Source organism: Silene latifolia, chromosome 10 (assembly GCF_048544455.1).
Source record: "Silene latifolia isolate original U9 population chromosome 10, ASM4854445v1, whole genome shotgun sequence".
NCBI classification, from domain to species: Eukaryota; Viridiplantae; Streptophyta; class Magnoliopsida; order Caryophyllales; family Caryophyllaceae; genus Silene; species Silene latifolia.
In genome coordinates, this window is record NC_133535.1 from 13,333,268 (window position 1) to 13,357,412 (window position 24,145).

At 38.2% G+C, this 24,145-nt stretch overlaps 2 protein-coding genes across 2 annotated transcripts; both read right to left on the reverse strand.

The window, feature by feature from the left end:
• Window positions 1-454: 454 nt before the first annotated feature.
• LOC141605192 (small ribosomal subunit protein uS13z/uS13y/uS13x) lies at window positions 455-3,181 on the reverse strand. The gene is made up of 4 exons (XM_074423871.1): window positions 3,071-3,181; window positions 2,822-2,982; window positions 1,319-1,507; window positions 455-784 (listed from the first exon to the last, which is right to left on the reverse strand). Exons 1-4 carry the CDS (start codon window positions 3,071-3,073, stop codon window positions 679-681), a joined length of 459 nt encoding a protein of 152 aa, XP_074279972.1. The 5' UTR covers window positions 3,074-3,181; the 3' UTR covers window positions 455-678.
• A 1,575-nt stretch (window positions 3,182-4,756) lies between these two features.
• Window positions 4,757-11,551, reverse strand: LOC141605193 (3-phosphoshikimate 1-carboxyvinyltransferase 2). The gene is made up of 8 exons (XM_074423872.1): window positions 10,943-11,551; window positions 8,677-8,921; window positions 8,174-8,327; window positions 7,497-7,711; window positions 7,212-7,329; window positions 6,210-6,420; window positions 5,477-5,538; window positions 4,757-5,240 (listed from the first exon to the last, which is right to left on the reverse strand). The coding sequence occupies exons 1-8, from the start codon at window positions 11,273-11,275 to the stop codon at window positions 5,022-5,024; spliced, it is 1,557 nt and encodes a 518-aa protein (XP_074279973.1). The 5' UTR covers window positions 11,276-11,551; the 3' UTR covers window positions 4,757-5,021.
• Window positions 11,552-24,145: the final 12,594 nt, after the last annotated feature.

Consider the following 24,145-nt stretch of genomic DNA (forward strand, 5'->3'; position numbering starts at 1 on the left):
CGGAAATAACGATTGTCATATGCATCAGTGCTCGACTGCTCGACCACTTTATCAGCTAACTTATATGAAGTTTCATGAGCACTACCCGTAAAATGTCTAGTCGTAGACAAGCTAGGAAGTATAAAGCAACACTTCACACAATGTCGCACATTGTCCAACTCATATGCTTACATTTGATTAAGACATTGTTCATACAGAATTTAAACCATGAACAGATTATTTGGACGGAGAAATCATCAGAGGATCAGAAGCCAGGACAGTGCAGCAAAGCATGTACAGCAAAGTACTTGCCTAAATTTTTAAGGTTACGTTTTGGTTTCGAGAGGATAATGTCGAGAGTATCATTACCCAAAACCGAAGATTGAGGAGACCGGTAAAGATCATCGTTCTTGTACACAACTGTGTTGATTGAAACACTGAAATTAATCTGATATGATGATTAGCCAAACGAACAGAAACATAATTGGACGAGGCACCCTTTCTTAGTAATTACTAGTTTTACTCATGCATATTCCGAATAGAGAATACTCAACTAAACAAACACGAGATAGTTGCACGATCCTACAAAAATACCATAAATTGTCTGATTTGGCCAAAACAGAAAGACAATGTCATTACTATGCTCAAGATCAAGTAAAGCAAAGGCACAAGTGATCGAAAATGAAAGACAACTCCATCTTAACGCTTCTTTGAGACACCAACAGTCTTTCCCCTGCGTCCAGTGGTCTTGGTGTGCTGCCCACGAACTCTGAGACCCCAGTAGTGACGTAGCCCACGGTGGTTCCTGAATAAATCGGGGAATACATTATGTCAGCCAAGTGGTTAGGAGATGATTAACTACCTAATTTGGACATTATACTTGATACATGAACTTCAAGCCCCCAAAATTTCCAGCTATCTCCAAAGCATAGGACTGATGTGGTCTAGTACTTGTAAACATAGGAGTATATTTTAAAGGCTTGTTTGGTCAAAAAAATAAATTACTTTAAAAAAAATCTGATATTTTTATACTATTGTAAACATATATTGACATCAGACATTTGGGGCCTACTACTGCAGTTTTGCACAGGGTCCCCCAAAATGTCAGGGACGGCCCTAAAGGCCTAAACCAGGGTTTGAAAGTAAGCTAACACGAATCGTTCATCTGAAACCATCAGTAACGGTAAACTAATGGAAACGACAAAAGAGGGTAGAGAAACAAACGCATAGGAAAGCAGAGAGAAACTTTATAGACATGGATCAGACTATGAAAACGCCTTCGCACTAGAGAAAGAAGTTGCTAGGAAGAGTAATGCAGCAATCAAAAAATAGAACAAACCTGATTTTCTTAAGACGTTCAAGGTCATCCCTGAGCTTCATGTCAAGCTGGTTAGAAACAACCTGGCTGAAGCGACCATCCTTGTAGTCCTTCTGCCTATTCAAAAACCAGTCTGGGATCTTGAACTGTCTTGGGTTTGCCACAACAGTCATCAGATTATCAAGCTCCGCTGTAGATAGCTCACCCGCCCTATAACAGAACAAAAACATATGAGATTAGGAAGAAATGTGCTGGTAAGTAGAACATAAATTTGAGCTCTTGGAGAAAAGGCATTCAAGCCAGCATGCAAAGAATAAAAAAGAGGTTCAAAATAAGTGTGCAAACATGAAAACAGGAGTTTTGCAAGAATGGAATCATCAGTAACTTCTAAAGTAGAGGTTCTTTGGTCATGAGTAAGAAAGTAGCCATGATTTGATGGAAATAGGGTTATTTTGATAGGCCATCTTACATGGAAGCTCCGTGTGGGTGATAAACTGTAGCATAGATTTTAATGATTTTACAACCTCCTAGGGAAATTGGATTATGCTTCACTTCAGCAGAGTGTAGTTAAATGATTCAGTACAATAAATTGAGAGGCCAAAAAGCCCAAGGGATACAATAATCATGAGCAATAACAAAGACAGGAAGGAATCAAATGAAGGATCCAAAACCATCAATGTAGTCCCTACATTTCATTTATGTAGTCCTCATTGGACTTCGAGGACAAGCGGTGTAATTACAAATACAAAAAACAATGGAACTACCCTAGGCATTCCAAGGACACACCCCAAATGATAGAAAACCAGAAAAACTCAGAGTCTATCTCTTAAACAAAATATACCAAAATCTAATTCCAGGTAATGCCGCATTATCATAATCTATGACGCTTAAACTTTTAGCTCAAAAAGAGTGTAAACATTTGTAACCCCTATCACAGGTTATCATTTACCCAGTGTTACAGAATTTTGTTTAAAGAATCCTGAAAATTTGTCAAGGATATTATTATACCACAGTTATACTCGAATTCTGTTATCCTGATAACCCAAGCCCACGAGGTGAATCGTCAAATGGGTAATTCAACAAACTATCGAAAAACTAGTATACATCAATAAGCTCAGATCTGAATGGATGTCGAAAGTAAACAACCTAAGTTGCCAAAAGAATCTCAAAACTCGACCCATAACACCGGCAACAACTAATCTAGCTTAACCAAAGGTCTTGAGTTTGAGCGGTACGAATGCGACTGTGTTAAAACTCAAGAGGGAGAGCATTGAGTTCCTCGTGATCCTACCCGGCTCAAATCCCGACTAAACCGAACGGTGCTAACAATACAACATTCACGATGCAAACTACCAAAACATTGACGGCCAAAACACCTAAACATAATCAAATGCAATAACCAAACATTTTAAAAAAATCAAAATTTTCCACAATTCACAACAAAATAACAGCAAAATAATCAAAACCCAGATACCAAAATGAAGAAAACTGAAAAGGGTAAAGATAAAAAAACAAAAAAAAAACCTCTTGTTCATGTCAATGTCAGCCTTTTTGCAGCAAATGTTAGCATAACGACGACCAATACCCTTGATTGATGTCAATGCAAACATGATCTTCTGTTTTCCATCAACATTTGTATTCAATATACGCAAAATGTGCTGAAACTCTTCATTTGCTACCAAAGACTGCACAATTATTTGAAACCATTAACAACATGAATATAATTATAATTATTGCATTAAAATGAGATTAATGGAGGGATTAGTGGAGTACCATTGTTGCTGTTCTTGCAGTGTAGCTGCGGCGTCCTCTCTGTCTCTCTCAATTTGCTCTGTGAGGTCTGGAAGCGGAGGGTGCAGTGATCTTAAATTAGGGTTTTTATTTATGGATTGAAAACCCTAAATTGTTGATTGATAGCCGGCCCAGTAAGATTTATGGGGATTCATAGTAACTAAATAAATTTTGGCCCATGATTCGTCACCCAGTTCTCATTGTTTTCTCTAGTGTCGAGTTGGCAATCGGGTCAAACGGGACGGTTATGGGTTTGATTTAAACGGATCGGATTATATTGACTTAGGGTTTATTTGGTTAATTTTAGGGTCGAAGCAGTTACAATTCATGTTCAGTCATCGTTTGGTTATGTGAGTGGTCGGGTCAGGTTAATTTTGGAGTTCTCCGTCCCTCTGTAACTATAGCCATATGACCATATGTCCCGTTACTTGTTAAAGAATAACCCGAACATTTCATAAAATGATGTGATATCAAGTCCACGTACACCAGTCCCGTGAATTTTTTGGCAAGGGGCTCATCCAACTTCCATATCGCACTTATCCTTTATAGTGAGTCCATCCTTTGCTGGACCTTGTGATCGCACAAGTCTTCGCCATACTCATTGTGATACTCGGCTAGCACCCCATCGAGATGTTTTTATATCCCATTCGGCATGTCCTCATCATCGCGTTGAATTGTGCCCTATCAGGACATTCAGCCATCATGTGAGAACCCTTGAACACAAAATACGCAAACGGCGTATTGGTTGATGACGTTCCCGAGCCACCCCCCTTGAAGACAAGTTTGCGAGCGAGCCATATTACTCCTTAAATGAGTTGGAGTTCCCTGCGGGCGGAATCAAGTGTCGCCAACCGAAATCAAACTTGTTTATGGCCTTTTTTCATCCCAATCACTCTAAGGCCTAAGGGGTACCTCCATATCCCAACGGCGCCATATTTTGAGACCACTCTTGCTCTCCATGGAAGTCGACGAGTCGCTCCACGTCGACATGGCTGAAGACAGGTCTTCGAACACTGCCTCATTACTTCCTGTTAAGCCAATCTCTTCAATACATCGATGAACGCAAACACTTGATCGCTCTCACTCGTGTTGGAGATCCCAATGATGTTCTACTCTTAACAACGAGCACAAGACCCTTTGTTGCTTAAATAAGCCTCTTCAAGGAGATCTCGGCATTAACATGTTTAAAGGACGGAAGCGGTTTCCATTGACTAAAACCTCTTTATTTCATTGTCTAACACCTCCTTAAAAGATGCTTATTCGATAATACATGATTTGTAGGAGGGAGTGTGCAGAATAGCAATATGTTTCGTCTGGCTCAATAAAACTATGCTAAATTAAGAATCATAACCCAAGATTCGACATTTCCGACATGAGAAAAACCTTGAAGTATGACCTTTTTAAATCCTTAGTGTGCATACTAAAGTACAGAAATATTAAAGCTACACGGTCAAAGTGTGCAAATCATCACGCTTATAGCCCTTAAACATACGTGATAATCTACAAACCACTCACACAAACTATCGTTGGTAAGTGGGACAAACTCCGACTCATCAAAGAGAAATCTCAAGTTTTTTTTTTGGTACTCAGAGAAATCTCAAGTTAAACGGCTAGAACATTTACCATCGAGGCGAACATGCAATCGCATTTCGTGATGTTAGAATGCTGAGAATAAAAACTCAGGTTTACTGATTTTCACAAGCAAGACGCAACTTCTAAAGTTCAAACTCGGTAATTGTTTCAGCTCTAAACTTCTCTGCCTGGTTCACATTTATGAACTCCATACATGATCCACGGTTCGTTTTCATTCTCTCTTAATCGAAAAACAAAAATACAGCTTACACAATAGTAATACACGTAAAAGAAAATCTTACAACATAATAACAAAAAGAATATGATTCTGATAGGAACACAGATATAACACAGGGACAGTCTAGTGCTTGGCAAACCTCTCCAAAACCTCGAAGTAGTCGGGGAATGTTTTGCGGGTGCAACCCGGGTCGTTGATGGTGACAGGAACATCAGCACAGGCGGCAAGTGAGAATGCCATTGCCATCCGGTGATCGTCGTATGTGTCGATGGATGTCACATTTAGTTTCTCCGGTGGGGTTATCACACAATAATCTGATCCTTCCTCAACTGTTGCCCCAAGCTGCAATTTTCCCGAAAAATAACACTTTAGATTATATCACTTACTCGTATTGTATAAGGTGGATTGCTCAAATACACTTTTTTAACAGCGTAAAGAGAGCCATAAAGGAGATTATTTTAAATGCTCACAATGTTCTACAGCAGATCAATGGTTGAAGTCTTGACCAGTTGCTTCGAGTTGCTCGAAGCAACTTTAATCAATATATGAAATGTGAGAGCTAATCTATAAAGCATTACCTTTCTGAGTTCTGTGCAAATGGCGATCATCCGTTCTGTTTCCTTCACTCTCCAGCTTGCCACTGTTCATTAACCAAAAAGCCATCAGTTTTATCTCTGATGTACGTTTTTTAGAGGCGTGCACACAAAATCCCCTCCCCCTTCCTGGTTCCTAATATGATTCACATTGTGCATGAACCTATGACTTAAACTAAAGGATGTCATTTAATGAATAAAAGGCCTTTCTAACAGTTAGCTATCCATAAGCCTGACTTTTCTTGACACTCGTCAGGAATCATAACGACTACACGGGTATGAGTATATGATACTTCAACACTTCATTTAGAGCCAAATACATGTGGATCTTTCATAAAAGTAACGAGGCCTGGATATGCAGCCGTATTGAATATTGCTTACAGTTCCATTTTGGTCTGTCCCAAACTCCCAATACAATTGACCAACTTCTATAATTAGAAAGTTCAAAAGGTGATATGGCCAAATACATGTGGTTTACATTTTGGTTTACATTTTCAATGGGCCTAAATACTCATTATTCATTCACTGGTATTCTAATACAATCAGATAAACCAAAATTACTTGCTAAACTCTCTATACATCGTGCAGACTGTAGAGTGCTCAAGCATTTTATGAAGGAATTATCATTTTTAGTCATGAACCAACCTCTATATGTTTTTAACACATACGGCAAATCAAACAATTAGTCTACAGAAAAGTCAACATAATAAAAACGCACCGTCTCTTATGGTGGTAGGACCATCGGCATAAAGGGCGACAACAGCCAAAGTCATTGCAACATCAGGCATTTTGTTCATGTTGACGTCAACAGCGCGCAAGTGTTTTCTTCCAGATGAGTCCCTCGGTGGTCCTGTGACTGTGACGCTGTTCTCTGTCCAGCTGACTTTGCACCCCATCATTTCAAGAACCTCTGCAAACTTTACATCACCCTGTGGAAAATAGAAAAAAATGCAGATCGGGGGTGAGAATCTTTTTGTTACCTGGAGCATCAAGATGGCATGCATAAGACTCGACAAAACTAACATGACCGAAATTGACCAAATCCAAACCCAAACCCAAAAAGAACACGGAGATCGGCATGAAAAATCTCAACCTAAAATGACTAAATTAACACAAAAAGTTCATTAGCCATAACCTGAAAGTGACTCTATCTGGAAAACAGTGACCCTGAAATGACCTAAACCTTAAAACCTAGATTGACTCATACCCAACATGGCCCAACCCTAATAAGCTGCTTGCCAGTTGCCAGCTGTGATGCTCGGACTCTTCACCTGACCCTGAGGATCCGGTGGACAGGATCCGGACATGGATCCTTGACGGATCCTTCTATGAGAAATCGGTGTGAGAATGTTGTTTTTAACCTCTGTTTTGTACAGCAGCCCTATATCAAGAGTGATCTTGACATGAATTTTAATGCTCTAATAAAGTCTTCATTCATGTTAACATTAAAAAACTACTTTTTCTTTCTTTTCTTTGACTTTTTTAACTAATAATCAATTTATTTTCAAAAAAATAAAACATTAGCCGAGTCCAAATTCAAATTAGGATCCTCGTATCCGAGTCCTTGTTTTTGAGATTTCAAGGATCGGACCCTCGGATCCGTGTCCGTGTCGGATCCTCGTATCCGAGTCCGAGCATCACAGGTTGCCAGGTCTAATTGCTTATGCCTCGGGCGGCTAATCAATGAATGAGCTTGAAACAAGTTGACATATGATCATACCTGTAAACTGCTTGTACCACAGCCCTCAACTGTGACAGTCCCACCAGTAACTGCAGCCCCTGCCAAGAAGTAACTAGCACTTGAAGCATCCCCCTCGACATAAGCGTTACCAGGAGATCTGATAAATTAAGAATGATTTTCATATTAGCTTCACAAAAAGAAAAGAAAATTGTGACCAGATATGGCGAAAAAATATTGATCATAGTTGACATTGTTCAACTATGGAAGTCAAATGGACTTAATGGAGCCTGTGAAAATGGAATGAAGGGAGTAAAGAAGACTCACTTGTACTTTTGGTTGCCTCGGATCACGAACCTGTCCCAACTGTCTGTATGTTCTACAGAGACTCCAAAACGTTCCATTAACTTTATTGTCATCTCTACATATGGAACAGAAATCAATTTATCGATGATTTCAACTTCCACATCTCCGAGGCCTAGAGGAGTAGCCATGAGCAACGCAGTCAAATATTGACTACTAACTGATCCAGAGAGCTTTACCTGCACATATGATGTATAGGACATAAATAAATAAAAAAGTTTCAAGATTCTAGTTCTCACAAGTCACAAATTAGATGATTGCATCACCTATAGCTAGACCAAAGTACCCCTTGGACTTTGGTAATCAACTTTGACCGCTATTTTCTCACAATAAACAAATGACTTTTTTTATAAAATAATATGAAAACTGTTGGTTCTGACAAATCAAACACGCCCGAATTTAGTATTGTTCTCTACATATATTTGGAGTGAAAGAGAAATTAATAGTTAAAGTTGACCATCAAAGTCAAAACGAGATAAAATAAACGGGGCGGATGTGGTATAAGATAATCAGTCATGATGATCAAATATCCAAATACCATTACTGATTGGGCATGTATGCAGTAACATCTTTTTCTCTATCACCATAAGCAAAGCATACCACAGTTTATCAAGAATTTGGGGTCCACGAATGGAACTTACCTTGCCCCCAGGAAGACCCCCTTTAGCATTTACACGAACAGGAGGACAATTTGTACCAAGAAAACAATCAACATCAGCGCCCAGTTGCTTGAGTCCTGCTACGAGATCCCCAATTGGTCGCTCCCTCATTCTTGGTACTCCATCAAGTACATAGCTGAAAAAAACCAACATAAACAATAATAAAGTTTCACCCTTTGCTTGGATACAAAAATGAAGAGATAGGGAGGGAGAAAGTTTTCCCCAATTTTTTTACCCAAACAATGGGAATTGTCTCCCTCCAAATCCCCCGCCTCCCTTTCCCTCCAAATTTTCCCCTATCCCAAACAAAGCCTTAGTTCCAACAGAATTTGACTTCATAATTTCCGAGTACATTAACGATTATGGAATGTAGCCAACAATGAAAAAATAAAGGAAGTATCAGAATCACAATGAATCTAAGAATCTATTTTTTGTCAAATAGGCGTTAGGATCATAAGATTTCGGGATATCATGATTATACAGACCTAGCTTCCCCTCCAGCAACAGTAACAGCAGCTGTCAAAGGCCGCATGGCTGTTCCTGCATTACCAAGGAAAAGTTCAATCTCTCTCTTTGAATCTTTACCAACAGGGAATGCACCACCACAGCCTTCCACAATTGCCCTTTTTGTTCCACTATCATCCTCTACTTTTAATCCAAGAGTCCTCAAAGCATCAAGCATGTAACGGATATCATCACTGTATAGCAAGTTGTCAAGAATGGTTGTCCCCTGAGGCATGATCGAGTTAAAACGTCAGAAAGTAGAAGGGAAAGGAGATAAAGTTAGGGGGGATAAAATAAGAAAAGGACAAACTAGATTCTGACCAAACATAAGTACAATTACTCAAGAGGAGTATAACAAAGCATGGCATCGACTATTCGACATCAAGTCATTCTCATTCCCACCACACATTAGTCCTTTGGAAAGTGATAGAGTACATCCTCTCATTTGTCAAATGCAGAAGATTTTTAGCATTGGTCCTTTACTTTTGCTCTAATGAAAAAAGTTAGCTATGGAGATCGATGCTTCGTAATGTCGTATAGGAAGGTCTACAACTTTGACCCATCTTTAACTATCCCAAAGAAACCCCAAGTAGACATGCAAAACCGACAGGACTCCAATGACCAGAGCAGAACAACCCGAAGAATGAACTGACATAGTGGCCCGGAAATGACCTTTCCTAAATGGCTTGAATTGACTGATACCCGTATGAAATTATACCTATTTTTTCTCCATAACAAATGCCAACCTTAATAAAGGTGACCAAAAGTTGCCCAACTCAAATCGAATAACCCATTGTAAGGATTTGTAACCACTCAACCTGAACAGACATACCTGAATCGACACAATTTACACACTTGAAATAGACTTAAAGTCGAAGCGACTTGCTCTATACAAAGCGAACCATGTGAATTGACCTAATCCAAAGATCTGAACTGACACAAGCCGAAAGGTCTCGTCTTGACTAATGAATAAGGCTTGCACAAAAGGGTATGTGAGGATGAGTTTGACAGGCTAGTGCTGCTGCCGAACATAAACCTTTGTACTATTCATCACAATCATCGAGAGTGCATGGATGCTTCATATGCAGCCTATGAGCTAAACGCAGCACGAAATGGCGAACACACTAACCCATGGGTTACTTTTCCATTGGACTAAATATCACATGGTAAACTCTGAGGCTTCTGGAGATAGCGGCATGGACTTGCCACTACCCTCATCTCATATCTCCTAAGCATGAATTTTCTGAATGGTCCATTAAACGGGGAATATGTTCACCAAAAGGAGACTGGAAACTCAGAAAGTATTTAACTAAAAGGAGAAGCAGGAGATCCTTATTGCGTGGAAAAGAACGTGGTGACACTGTCTTTTCGCGCCTTCTAAGAGTACTATGATCACTCAAACCCATTCCAAAAGAGGCCAAAGCTAAAAACTAAAAAAAATGAAAAGAAAAAATCATTCTATCTTCTAATCTCTCTTTAGCATGAGCTATAGATAGGGCAAGTGGGAAATTATATCTTATAAATACAGTCTAAAGTATGTGGATGGCAACAATTCACTTCGAATACCAATCAGTAGGTCCTTCTCAATGTCTCTATCTTGAATTCAAGGCAAAGCCAGGCTCAAGCTAATTCAGTCAGCTAAAACGCGAAAACAAGGTATTAACCGGACAAAATCCTGTAATTGTCAATACACGAATACATGATGAGTTGCATATAAATACTACTTTTGCTAAAATAAAAAAACTGTACAACCAAGGTAATCGAATTCGACATATAATTAGGCAAACTGGGGAATTCCATCACAACAACAAACCCATTCGATCTCAAATCTCGATCATCTTCTCTAATCTACCCTGACATTATTTCACCAACAGATACCATTTTTCTTCAATCAAGAAAAAGTTGCTTTTCCATAAATGTACAGTCTAAGAGCTCAAAATCTTCCAAAAACACATTCAAGTATTCATAGCATACAAAAAAAAAAAACTATAAATAAAAAAACACACTAACACCTCATAAATTCATGAAATTAAGATCAAACAATTGGTCTCTTTTAAGAGGGACATATCCGTCTTAATATCAAAACGGGTCCTACACCCCACTTGGATAGATAAGACAAACATTTTGCTAGTGTCTAGACATTATGCTTTTGTTTCATTTACCTATTTGACCCGTGTTAAGATTAAGACGGATATAATATGCCGGTTTTAAACAAAAAATTGCAAAATCAAAATGAAGAATCATTACCTCAGAAAGAGCAGCAAGAAGAAGAATTCTATTGGACAAAGACTTAGAGCCAGGCAAATTAACAGTACCAGAGATTTCTTTAATAGGCTGCAACACAATTTGAGGATGAATTGAGGGTTTCTCAGCCGAAACAGCAGCAACTGAAGCTCTAACTTTGAAAACTGATGAATACCCACCAATCAAATCACAGTTTAAAGACTGAAATTTTTGTAAAGATCTAAACTTTGATCCAAAATTGAGAGTTTTGATTGATTTGGGAATGTGGGTTTTGGGTAAATTGGGGAATATTTGTCTTGATTGGACTCCATTGTTGATGGTTGTAGCTTGAGCCATCCTTGTTTTGATTGTGTTTTAAGTGTTTGTGTTTATCAAAAGAGAGAAAGAGAGATGGTATTGATGAGGGAAGTTTAAGGAGTTAAGAATGAAGAATGGAGAAAAGGAGGATTAATGGATGATGATGATTTGACTCGACTCTCACCTACCCAAGTTTTGGTGAAGAGAAAAAATGGTGGTTGGCAAATGTTTTTTTTTTTAATCTTAAATATTTATTCCCTTCTCTTCCACTCTCTCCTATTTATATTTCTTCCGTCCGATTATTTATTTACCTTTGATTTTGTCACAAAATGTAAATAGAGACTTATAGAGGAGTGAACCAATTATGAGAGGATAAGTATACCAAATTGAATGTGAAAGATTGAGTTACTCATCAAAACATTCCTGGAATAAAAAGGCAAACAATTGACCGAGATGCCCAAAAATAAAAATAGGTAAACAATGAACCGTAATGAAAGGAGTGTTAGGATCTTCACCATTGACAATAGTAAATAATTCTTTCGTCTTTGTTTCAAAAGGTAAATTAAAAAAGTTGTTTGGTTGATCGAGTAACTTAGTTTTCCTAAGAACTTTACCGTAGAAATTAAATTCCACAAGACAATGACCAAGTGGGATTAGGTGCTACATTACATTATGTGTGCATTAGGAATCCTCGAGAAGTTCAAATTCCACATTTTTCAAAATTTATGGCAACTAAACAATTCATGTTTTTTTAAAGAAAATGATAATGTCACTATACATTTTATTAATGGCACAACAATGCAAGCTAAGTGTAAGTTTAAGGGTATGTTACTATTCACAATTTTACAAATATGAGTGACATTAGTAATTTCAGAGTGACATTATGTCTTCCCTTTTTTAAAATTATGAGATGAGATTTTTCTAATTCTTATGTTTTTCAAGTAGCAATCAAACGATTTAGAGTTTAAGAAGTTTGCTCTATTCTCATTAGTGAAAATCGAACGAATTGACTCATGTTTAAAAACTTCCAGTTAATCCTCTTTATTTTCTTCCATTTTCTCTTGATGCCTCGCAAGTTTTTGTCTACGGTTTAACTTGACTAATAACAATTTGATAGACAAGGAGGAATAATATTTTAATATAATTATGTGGCATAGAATTAAATGAAATTGAATAAAATAGAGGGAAGGTATAAAGAAAATTTAAATCAAAGAAATTAGGTTTAAGTTTGAATGGAAAAATATTATTGATATATTTCATCGATGTAAGAAGGTGACAAGTGGAAGTCGGGACTTTATAAATTTCCTGTAAAAAGAGTTGGACTTGAGTCACTAAAACTCTTTTTTGGTCCTTGATGAGGGGTATAAACCTAAAATTTAGTTAAATGACTTTTTTGGTCCTTGATGAGAGATGGAATAAACCTAAAATTTAGCTGAATGATGTTTGATTGCTAGGTACATAAGATAAGCCAAGTATAAACTTGGTCATTTTCACTAAATATGATTCTTGTGAAAGAATTGTGAGTTGGATAATAATCAACATAAAAGTGGTCTCTTAATAATTTAGTAAAAAATCGTCTCTTTAAAATTTTAGTGTATTTTAAAATTTAAATTACTCTTTCATTTTCTAAGAGGATATGCCAATGAATTCTTTACAATATTTAGTGATTCTTCAATATAAGCAAGTAATTAAGTCAAATTCTCGTTATATAGTTGTTGGTATTTGGTAGGTAAAGAAGGACTACCTTATGCAAATTGAGCCTAACATGTGAATTATAATGGGTGGCTTTGGCTCTCATGATCCCTCACCTACCGCATGTTTTTCATGAGTGAAAGACTCCACCACACACTTAGTTGTAGGGCCTACCTCACACAATCCTTATTTTCAACCCAAATTATGGAATAAGACGGTTTAACATTGTAAAATGGTCTATTCTTATACTCGTAAAAATTTAGATATTTCCAACCATTTGTGTTATAAGTGAAACCAAAGAGATCATCAATATGGCAGTCAAACCAATGATCAAGTGCAAATCAACGCTCTACATAATCATTGGCCTAACTTAGGTCGTGTTCTTTATACCTTAATTTCAGCTCATTTTAACTCAACTCAGTTTAGTTCAGCTTCAGTTTGGATTATCACTTCACCAATTAACTCTTATTTCAGTTCAGTTCAGTTCAGTTCCTTTTAGAAGAAAAAACAAGGCTTTAGTGTTTGAGGGAGCATTGTGCAATTAGTGCTACCACAACTAAAATCAATATCAATCAATTTGCCATGCTTAGTAACTTGGGCTTCTAACCCGGCCGGCGTGCTCCTAGATGACGAAACATGGACTCCGCTGTTTGGATCAGATCTTTGGGTCAGGTGTATGCTGGCTCGCCCACTCTAAGTCAAGCCTACTTGGCACGGCCGAAGGCCGAGTCGGGACAATCAAGTAATCAACCATTTATTTCAAATCGAAGCCATAAAGTCCTTCAACCATCTAGAACAAACAAAAACACTCTGCAATGCCATGCCATCATCTTCACCACATTTTTCTTCCAAGATTCTCACTTTCTTTGCACCATCACACCTTCATCTTCCTAAACCCAACCCCATCATTCTAACCATGTCATTCTCATCATCATCAACACCACATTCAATTTCATTCAATTTAGTTTAATTCACTTTTAGTCAATTTAATTCCATTTATCCCACAACAATTAAATTGCCAAAACAGTCAGGCCCAAATGATATGGGCCGAATAACCTGCCCTGAACCCGACCATGCACCCGGATTGAGGACCCAAATTTGACCCAAAATCGGAATTGGCTCGATCCTATTCAACTCGACCCGAATATTTATTATCGCATAGTGACTGATGCGTGTAGATACCTCATTTCTGCACCTCCCGCAAACCACTCGGTGATGATTGGGACGCATGTTTGGTACGCGGAACGATTTGTGACAATTCGTAAGTTTATCGTCAAGTGACCGCTCAAACATTTATGTCTACCTCTTAATTGTCATCTACGTGCCGATACGGTCGTTTTGACAGTAATTAGAGTACATTTGGAGTCCGGACCTAAAACCGTCTTCATTTTTTGATACCGAGTCGGAATGTTCTGGAATGTTCCGGATATTTCTATTCTATATTTTACAATCTTTTAATCTTTGGTAAACAATTTCCCGTAATATTCACACAAAATATTAAGGAAAACCAAATTATTCCGTTATTCCATAAACCAAACACGGAAATCTTTCTTCCGCAGGAGGAAACCACTTGGAAAAGGACACAGCTCGGATCTGTAATATTCCGTTATTCCATAAACCAAATTATTCCGTTATTCCATAAACCACACAAAATGTTCTGTAATATTCCCGTATCTTTTTCATATCTTTTCGAGATTCACTTCCAAAGTTTCTCCGAAAACCCTATTTCCTCCGTGTGATTAGTATAAATAGAGACCTTCGGTCTCACATATTTCTCACGCGAGTGTCCGCCCTTCTTTTCTCCCTTTGCATTCTAGACCACATTCTTACTTTTTGGCATCTACGTGCTTGAACTTTCGAAAACGTAAGCTCGGATCTTTCTGAGTACCAGCCTCGTTTTGCATGACCGACCAATTTGACCAACTCCACAACAATCAACTTAATTAATCTTAATCGTTTTCCTCTTACGAGGGCACTTTCGTTACATTCGAGTCGAGCATCACTAATCGTAAACTTAGTTCATCTCGTTTCGTCAAACATGTAAGTCTGAGGGTGTAAATCTCTCTTTTATTTATTGTTCTTTATTTTTGTAATCATATTGTAAGATTTATGTCGAAAATACAATTAAAACCGATTTCTAAAACCCTTTGTTTAAACCCTTTTTACGGATTAACAGGAGACAAACGTCGAGAAGGGACGCAAAGAATCGCCGCGCCTCTTGGAAAGGACGCAGCACTTGCTGCGCCTCTTCCTGAGGTTGCCGCCGTTCCTGCTTCTCTTCTTCTTCCTTCGTCTTCTGTTGGTTTCGTCTTTCTTGTTTTCTCTCGTCTTTGTTTGTTCTTATTTCCTTCACATGATAATTTAACATATCGTTCATCATAATTAACATATAATCCGTCATAAATTCCCGACTTAAATCCCAAGTAATTCATATTTGCGGGTTTTCGTCATTAAAATCAAATTCGGGTTTTAGAGGTTCGATTCATCAATATTAAGTCTCTGGAATTCGTCGTTGATATATTTTCATCTGTTGTTTGTCGTCACCGTCATTAATTCGTCATTAACAACTTGTTTAGTCTAATTAATTTGTTTAGTTCGCTAATTTGTTAATTAATCTCATTAATCTTGTAAATATTAGTTCTAATCGGTTCCTTCCATGTTTTATTATTTTTATGACCTTAATCATATGTAAATAACCTATTAATCATTTCCATCCGAGTAAATATCATTAATCAATCATTAAATTCACCAACGAACATTAACGACTTGCAATTCCGGCTTCACAGCCAGAACTGAGCCAAGGAACAGACGCAGCGACTGCTGCGCCTCTTCCAAGGGACGCAGCTCTGATGCGCCTGTTCCTGGCTAATTTCTGTCTCTGAATTCCCGTCTTGCTTTGACTTTGTTTATTAGTTACGTATTTAATTAACTATTATTCTTATTATTACCTTTAATTCCTATTTGTTAATTCTTTTATTCTTTCTTTTCCCAAATTATCCGTTTTAAAGGTATTTTCGACATAAATCGTTTAACCCGATGTAATTATTGTAATTTCATTATTGTATTTATTATTTAACTTGTATGTTTTCACATGTAATTGAACTTAAATCCCAACTTTGACCCAAATGCATGTTAAATTACGTGTTTACCGACTTAGTCTAAATTATTAACATGTTAGGATTAAAACGTTGGATGTTGCATTGCATGTATATAAATCGACAATATATTAAGTATGGACAATTTTCTCTAATCGTTAATAGAGGCCGCTATCGAGGCGGGCGGGATTAGGTGTTCGATTAAAAGAGCTTCCTAATACGTACCCTCACCCCTTACTCTAGATCTCTGTGAACATCCGTGTTCATTGGCATCCACGAGAGTCATTCTAGACATAGAATGCTAAGGGTAACGAGTTCTTGGTGTTCATGTCACTACTTTGTGCCTTGACATAGCACGAGGTATTCGAACGGTTTCCAATTTTCCACAATAAATTGGTGGCGACTCCACAAATGCAAACGCTTGTTCTTTCCCAAGTGCCCCCGTGGGCCCATTGTCCACAATGCGTGACTATAATATGATGTTTTACATTCTATTTTACACGCATTTCAGAGCCTTATTATGTAGTTTACACTACTATATTCCCTATTTTCGTCTACTCTCGTGTTTTTATGTAATATTGCATATTATTGCGGAAATGAGTAGATAATGGACCAAATCTTGATGCCAAGAGATAAGATTAGGAAGGACATGAAGATTTGACTCGGACTTGAAGTTTAGGATGCGTTTCAAGGTCTAAAGATAGGAAAAGCATGGTTGCGTACAAATTGCAATGCTTAAACAAGCAAAGAATCGCTTCACATTACTGCAGACTGCTTAAAATGTCTATATCTTGAATTCTAGATCTGATAATCGAGTGATTCCAATTGGAGGTGAAAGCTTATCCTCTTAGCTTTCCAATGCCGCGTAGAACACCTGATTTGACCAAGTAAAGAAGAAATGGCAGCTGTTTTAAGATCGGTGCGCGCTGCAGAATTCGTCAGAATGCATTATTGTACAGCACCTTTGGTCGATCGACTGGTCCCAGTAGTCGATCGACCACACCACGACTCTGACGTGAAATTAAAAGAACGAGAATTAGAAGCCCATTGCAATTAGGTTTTAGGAAATAAGAGTCACGTTAAACTCCTATATAACGTGACCTCATTCATCAAAATGGGGGGGGGGGGGATGAGAATTCAGAAAAGACTCTATTTACAGATTCAACTTTATTGTTTCAATTATCATTCATTAGTTTAGTTTTCAATAAAATTTCTTTTTGCATTCGGAATTGCTTCCTGCCCCTTTTTAATTCGGTAATCCTCTTTTAATTTCAGTTGACTTTAATTCTTTTGTTAGATTAGAATTGATAGAATAGCATCCCAAACCCTTAATTCAATTATTGCAAGTCTATTATTCAATTACGTTAATTATGCCTTCTTTAATTGTTGTTATCAATTTCGTAGTTGTTGTTAAGTTTACCATGAGCAGCTAAATTCACCCTGCTAAGATGTGAGGGGATCTGTAGTGTAGACGGCGTAGAATAGGTAGACCTAAGTCGGGGTATGGTCGATCGACTGACCTTGTTGGTCGATCGAATGTTCCTGTTGGTCGATCGACCGGCTTAACTGGTCGATCGACTGCATCGTGTTAGATTAGCACCGTTTCAATGTTTTAATTGCAATATTAACGATGAGACCGAGAGAAGACTTGTTAAATACTTAGGAATTGACCGACCCAGAAGATCGAGAGATAGGGAAGAGAAATAAATTAATAATTGAAACGACTAAATTACGTTAAGATCGAAAGATAAGTAATTTAGGCTTTAGGAATCACTTTTCGGGGCGAGAGTTAATATTAGTGAGACCTAGGGACCAGTAGCATAGGCTGAAAGACGCTTCTATTTAAGTTGGACCGAGAGGACTTCTTATTTGCCCATCTACATGATTTTTATCAGACTTACCTAGGATTACCGCCATCAAAACTGCAGTGAACCAATCGTTTTAGCTCCTTTTTAGTCATTGTTCACATCCTTTTACTTTATTCACATTTTTATTCGCTTTAATTTTAGATTTATTTTATTTTCATTCATTAGTTATAACTCAAAATCGAACCCCCCATCACTTATAGACTAAATATAGGCAACTAATAATTCCCTACCTTTCTGTGGTTCGACCCTGCTTACCACTAACTTTTGTTAGTAGTAATTAGGTTATAAATATTATTTTTGATACTAAAACGACGGTATCAAATTTTGGCGCCGTTGCCGGGGACTCGGGGAGGCAGCGTAAATTTTTAGTTGTTTTAATTTTAGTTTTTGGTCTCAAGGAGCATCCGTTCCTTGAGGCAATATTTATCTTCTTCTTGTAGTTTCTTCTTATATGCAGTTCACATTGCGCTAGACAGAGACTATTAGAGAAGTTATTTCAGGAGGAAGGCTTGAGTACTCCTGATAGATGGAGAGCAGAAGCATAGCGCATCATTCTGAGCCTAAAGTTCAGGATATCCCAAGGGGATACACTCTCCCAGCTGGTACAAATGGTTCCTTTGAGCCCCGTCCTTCGCATATATATTTAGTGGAGAGAAACCAATTTAGTGGAGCTGCAGATGAAGACCCAGGAAAGCATATGGAGGTTTTCATTGATTATGTCTGTTCTATTCCTGCACTAGAGGGCGTGACACAAGATCAGATCAAAGAAACTCTGTTTCTCTTTCGCTCCGAGATGCTGCTCGGGAGTGGTATAGGGATTTGGATAGACAAGCTTTGGGTATTACTGATTGGAATTCATTGGCTCTAACTTTTTACAAGAAATACTTTTCACCGTCCAAGACAAATGCAATTAAAGCCCAAATTACAAATTTCAAGCAGTGGCCTGATGAGGAATTTCACGAATCTTGGATCAGATTTAAGAAGTTAGTCCGCTCTATCCCACACCACGGTTTTCAGCAGTGGTATTTGTGCAACCAGTTCTACATTGGGTTGTACGATGACCACAAGAGTATTCTTGATGCAGCAGCTAATGGCCGGTTCCAAAACAACATTGGTGATAATAAGGGTTGGAACACGATTGAAGAGATGGCCACACACCGTGCAGAATATGGTAATCCTAGGGGTAATACACGGTTGAGCTCGAATGATAACAGTGCTATCCTCGCACAATTGGAGGCTATGAGTGTCAGATTTGATATGCTGGAGAAGAAGCAGGAGGAATTTAATTTTGAACAACATTATATGCCTCCTTATGTAGCTCCACCACTTCCCACTCCTCATGAAAGAACTATTAAATAATGAAGTTGCGAGTTAACAAATTTAGTGCGATTGCTTATGGTGGAAGTGCAGAAAAGTAATGCTGCGAATGAGGCCTCAATCACGGAGTCAAGTCTCATTTAGCTAACTTAGACAAGAATGCGGTGAAATCCGGGTCAATTTCTTTCTCTGAATCGATAGAAATCGTACATGCAATGACGCTGAGGAGTGGGTCTACCCTTGATGGGCCCACTATGGTAGAAGGTGTTTCCGAGGGAGACGTGGCTGAACCAACTGGAAAAATGACTGAAAGAGCGAAAAGGAACAAATCAGAAAAAACGAACAGCAGCATAGGCAGTCGATCGACTTCTAAGCGTGGTCGATCGAACGCTTCCAGTCAACAGTGGCGAGTTTCTGATGTTTCTGGAAAATCTGAAAAATTGAGCAACAACGATGTTGGTCGATCGATTGACCACATTGGTCGATCGACCACTACTGATCCTTGATGAAAGTTTCGATTCTCACGAGAATTTTGGGAAGAGGAGATCGATCGATCGATGACCTACATGGTCGATCGACCAATATCTTTCTGCGACGAGCCTTTCCGTCCTCCTTTACCTGATAAGTTGAGGGAATTTTTGTTCGGAGGTAAGACGACCCCGCAATTTTGAAGCAAGCTCTCAATGCTTTGATGGGATGATTCGGCTACGAAATATGACCCGACAACGGTCAATGGTTCATTCTTGACTAGGTCTGAAGAGTGTTCGAGCTACAACAAAGATAAAGTAGTGAACTTTCAGCCTAAATCCACTGATGCTGGTATGCATGATATTGAGGAGAGGGCCAAGTTACTTCTGACGGCCCCATATCCAGAGAGACTAGTGCCTTCAAAGGATCAGGTATCTTTCGAAAAATTTAAAGCTGTTGTTAGAAGTTTGAATGTTCAGGTTCCTTTTCTAGAGCTAGTTAATCAAGTACCTGCTTATATGAAATTCATGAAGCAATTATTGTCTAAAAAGCGGTCACTTGATAAGGTCGAGTCAGTTGCTTTAACTGAAAAGTCTTCTTCTTATTTGACTCACACCGCTCCTCACAAGTTAGCTGACCCTGATAGTTTTTCTGTTCGTTGCAAAATTGGTACCTTCTCAATTGAGAAGGCATTATGTGATTTAGGAGCTAGTATCAGTGTTATGCCTTTGAGTCCAGCTAGAAAATTGGGATTGACTAAATTTGCGGTCACAAATATGACAGTGCAGATGACTGATCGTTCTAGGGTCCAGCCGGTAGGAGTCTTAGAGGATATTCCTGTGCAGATTTACCGGTTCTTTTTCCCGTTTGACTTTATTGTTTTGGACATACCAGAGGATGTTCAGATCTCAATTATATTGAGTAGACCATTTTTGCACACTGCTGGTGCAATAATTGATGTAGGGAATAAGAATCTCTCCTTCAAGGTGGGGAAGCAGTCAATTGTTTTTGCCCAAACCCCCATAAAGAAGGACGTTATGTGCCCCGTAACTTGCAATGTTGTGTTTGATAAGAAATCCTATATTGTGTTACCTGACATTCCTGCTTTAGTACCTGTGCCTATTCCTGCTATAACATCTCCGTCCCAGATTGGGAGCAATATGGAGGAAGATTCTTCTGTTTTGACTATTGCAGGAACTGGTTTGGGGAAGAAAAAACCACCTGTTGTTCCAGCTGTGAAGGAACCAATTACTCAGAGAGGTGGATTGGGATGTCTTACTTACGGCACAGATGGGGAACCGGAGGAGAGCCCAACGAAGCAAGAGCCGAGGAAAGTGTCGGAGTATGACTTGGAGTTCGATGAGCCGGATAATCCAAGAGCTTGGGAGGTTGCTAGAGCTGGAGGTGACCCGCTGAGTATTCCAGATGTTGGAATAGAGTGAAGACCTGCTGAGGAGATTCGCACCGTGGAGGGAACTTTTTATAGCCAGAAGCCGTGGTCGGAGCTATTCCGCAGCTTGGATGGATGAACTATTCATTTCATAGGCTTTTTAAGACCATTTTATTGCTGTTTTTAGACTATTTACTGTTTTGGTTTGCGCGAGACTTCGCTTTTATTGGTTTGCTTAGGATTCTATAGACTATAGACTTTGCATTTGGGTTTAGCGCAATTTTGGGCGCTGTATTTATGTGCAATTTGCAGGTTTTAGACCAAGTTAACTCAATTTATTGAGTTAATTCGAAGAAAGTACTGTTTCGTCAAGTAAGTCAGTCGATCGACCATACCCACCGGTCGATCGACTGCCCTTTGCAGCACAGGAGCTTCTGTCTCAGTTGACCTAGTCGATCGACCAGTACCAACGGTCGATCAACCACTATTGCTGTTGTACCTGTTTCGCGATCATTCCCCTGCTGTGTTTGGTCGTTTTGCGGAGTACGAAAGGGAGTACCTTATGGTAACACTGTTGGCTACTGAAACCTCCTAGCTCACGCTGGTTTGGGGAGGTTTCTTTTTGCGCTTAAAATCTTGTGAATTTCCGAGTTCCTTTTCATGTCTTATTTAGTTATTTATCGCAAAAATCCCATTTTCCTTTTGTTTCTTTTATATGATTTTGCGCAATGGGGACATTGTGTGATTTGGTTTAGGGAAAGGGTTTTGTGTCGCATTTGCATTGTTTTTATTGCATTTCAGTTACACGTTTATTGCATTTCTGCTTGCATTTTTATTTATTTTCTATATATACAAAAATCAAAATTCAATAAAAATTGGAAAAAATTTCAAAAAATCAAAAATTTTCACGTTTATTTTAGCATGTAGGTCGAGTCGGAACGGTAGTATTTCAATGATGACATTGCCTTTTCAGCTGTTTATGCCTAAGCCATGCTTAATTGACATGTTATTAGTAGAATCACATATGCATACCTACGAGTTTTTGTTAAATTACTTGCTAAATTTGAAATTTGACTTTGAATTTTGGCAAACTATATCATATTCTGAGTTTTAGAGCCTTTTAACTGGTGTCATTCATGACCAGTTCATCTAGGATTGTGAGTAGTACTCCTTATAAGACATGTCACATAAATATGCATAAATATGAACTTAATCTGCTTAATACCTGTATGCATTCGGTTTGTGGTTTGTTGACACATGTGGAAGAGGTTCCCCTTTATTCATTTTACCCATAAGCCCCACAAAAGCCAAATTTGCCTTTTTTGTCCCATAAGCTACATTCCATATTTAGCCTACCCTTGCTGAGCTAGTATTGGTAGTCGTTCGGGAATATTTTATTGCATTTTAGTTTTTATCTCGTGTTGAGAATATGTTGGTGAAATGTTGAAGGGAAAGAAAAGAAAAAAAACAGGAATTCGAAAGAAAAAAAGGATCAGTTGGTCGATAGTCCCACTTGGTCGATCGACTTCTTGCTGCAGTAGCGAAAGAAAATTCAAAAAATCACATGGTTTTCATTATTATTAGATGGTGATTTTGTTCCCATGTTGCGATTAATATTATTTGGGGAATTAATATATTGTGGAATTGTGAGATTAGTGTTTGATATTTAGCACCGTTTCGATTGAAATCTTGAGTATGAAGTTGGAATATTTTATAGTTTGGTTTTCAGTAGTTACTAGCTTGACTTTAACTCCTTTATCCAAATTCATTTTAGCCTCTTCTTACCCATAGCCTCACATATCCAAATTTACCTCGGCATGTGTCATGGTCTTTAATGGTTGGAATGCATATGTACGGTTGTAGAGATCATTTTCATATTAGATTACATGCATGTTCTTATAGGTCGTAGTTAGGTGAGAGTCATTAAAAAATTACTTCTTTCTATCTTTTACATATATTCACATATGCTTATTTGTGTGATTTGAGCGACCCGTGAGAGTCCAATTTGATAAGTCTCTACGGTCAACGGTTCGACAACTTTTAACGACTTCGTAACTCGTTTGCATGATTCATATTGCTATTTGATTGTCAATTGTTGCACTAAATTGGTTTAGGCTTTACAATTTGCATTTCGCTCTAAGAATGAATGCGTTCCATTAGGTTCTAAGATCGAGTCTAGTTCTTGCTTGGGGACAAGCAAGGGTTTGGTTTGGGGAAGTTTGATGCGTGACTATAATATGATGTTTTACACCCTATTTACACGCATTTCAGAGCCTTATTATGTAGTTTACACTACTATATTCCCTATTTCCGTCTACTCTCGTGTTTTTATGTAATATTGCAGATTATTGCGGAAATGAGTAGATAATGGACCAAATCTTGACGCCAAGAGCTAAGATTAGGAAGGACATGAATATTTGACTCGGACTTGAAGTTTAGGATGCGTTTCAAGGTCTAAAGATAGGAAAAGCATGGTTGCGTACAAATTGCAAAGCTTAAACAAGCAAAGAATCGCTTCACATTACTGCAGACTGCTTAAAATGGCTATATCTCGAATTCTAAATCTGATAATCAAGTGATTCCAATTGTAGGTGAAATTTTATCCTCTTAGATTTCCAACGCCGCTTAGAACACCTGATTTGACCAAGTAACGAAGAAATGGCAGCTGTTTTAAGATTGGTGCGCGTTGTAGAATTCGTCAGAATGCATTACTGTACAACACCTTTGGTCGATCGACTGGTCCCGATAGTCGATCGACCACACCACGACTCTGACGTGAAATTAAAATAACGAGAATTAGAAGCCCATTGCAATTAGGTTTTAGGAAATAAGAGTCACGTTAAACTCCTATATAACGTGACCTCATTCATCAAAATGGGGGGGGGATGAGAATTCAGAAAAGACTCTTTTTACAGATTCAACTTTATTGTTTCAATTATCATTCATTAGTTTAGTTTTCAAGAAAAGTTCTTTTTGTATTCGGAATTGCTTCCTGCCCCTTTTTAATTCGGTAATCCTCTTTTAATTTCAGTTTACTTTAATTCTTTTGTTAGATTAGAATTGATAGAATAGCATCCCA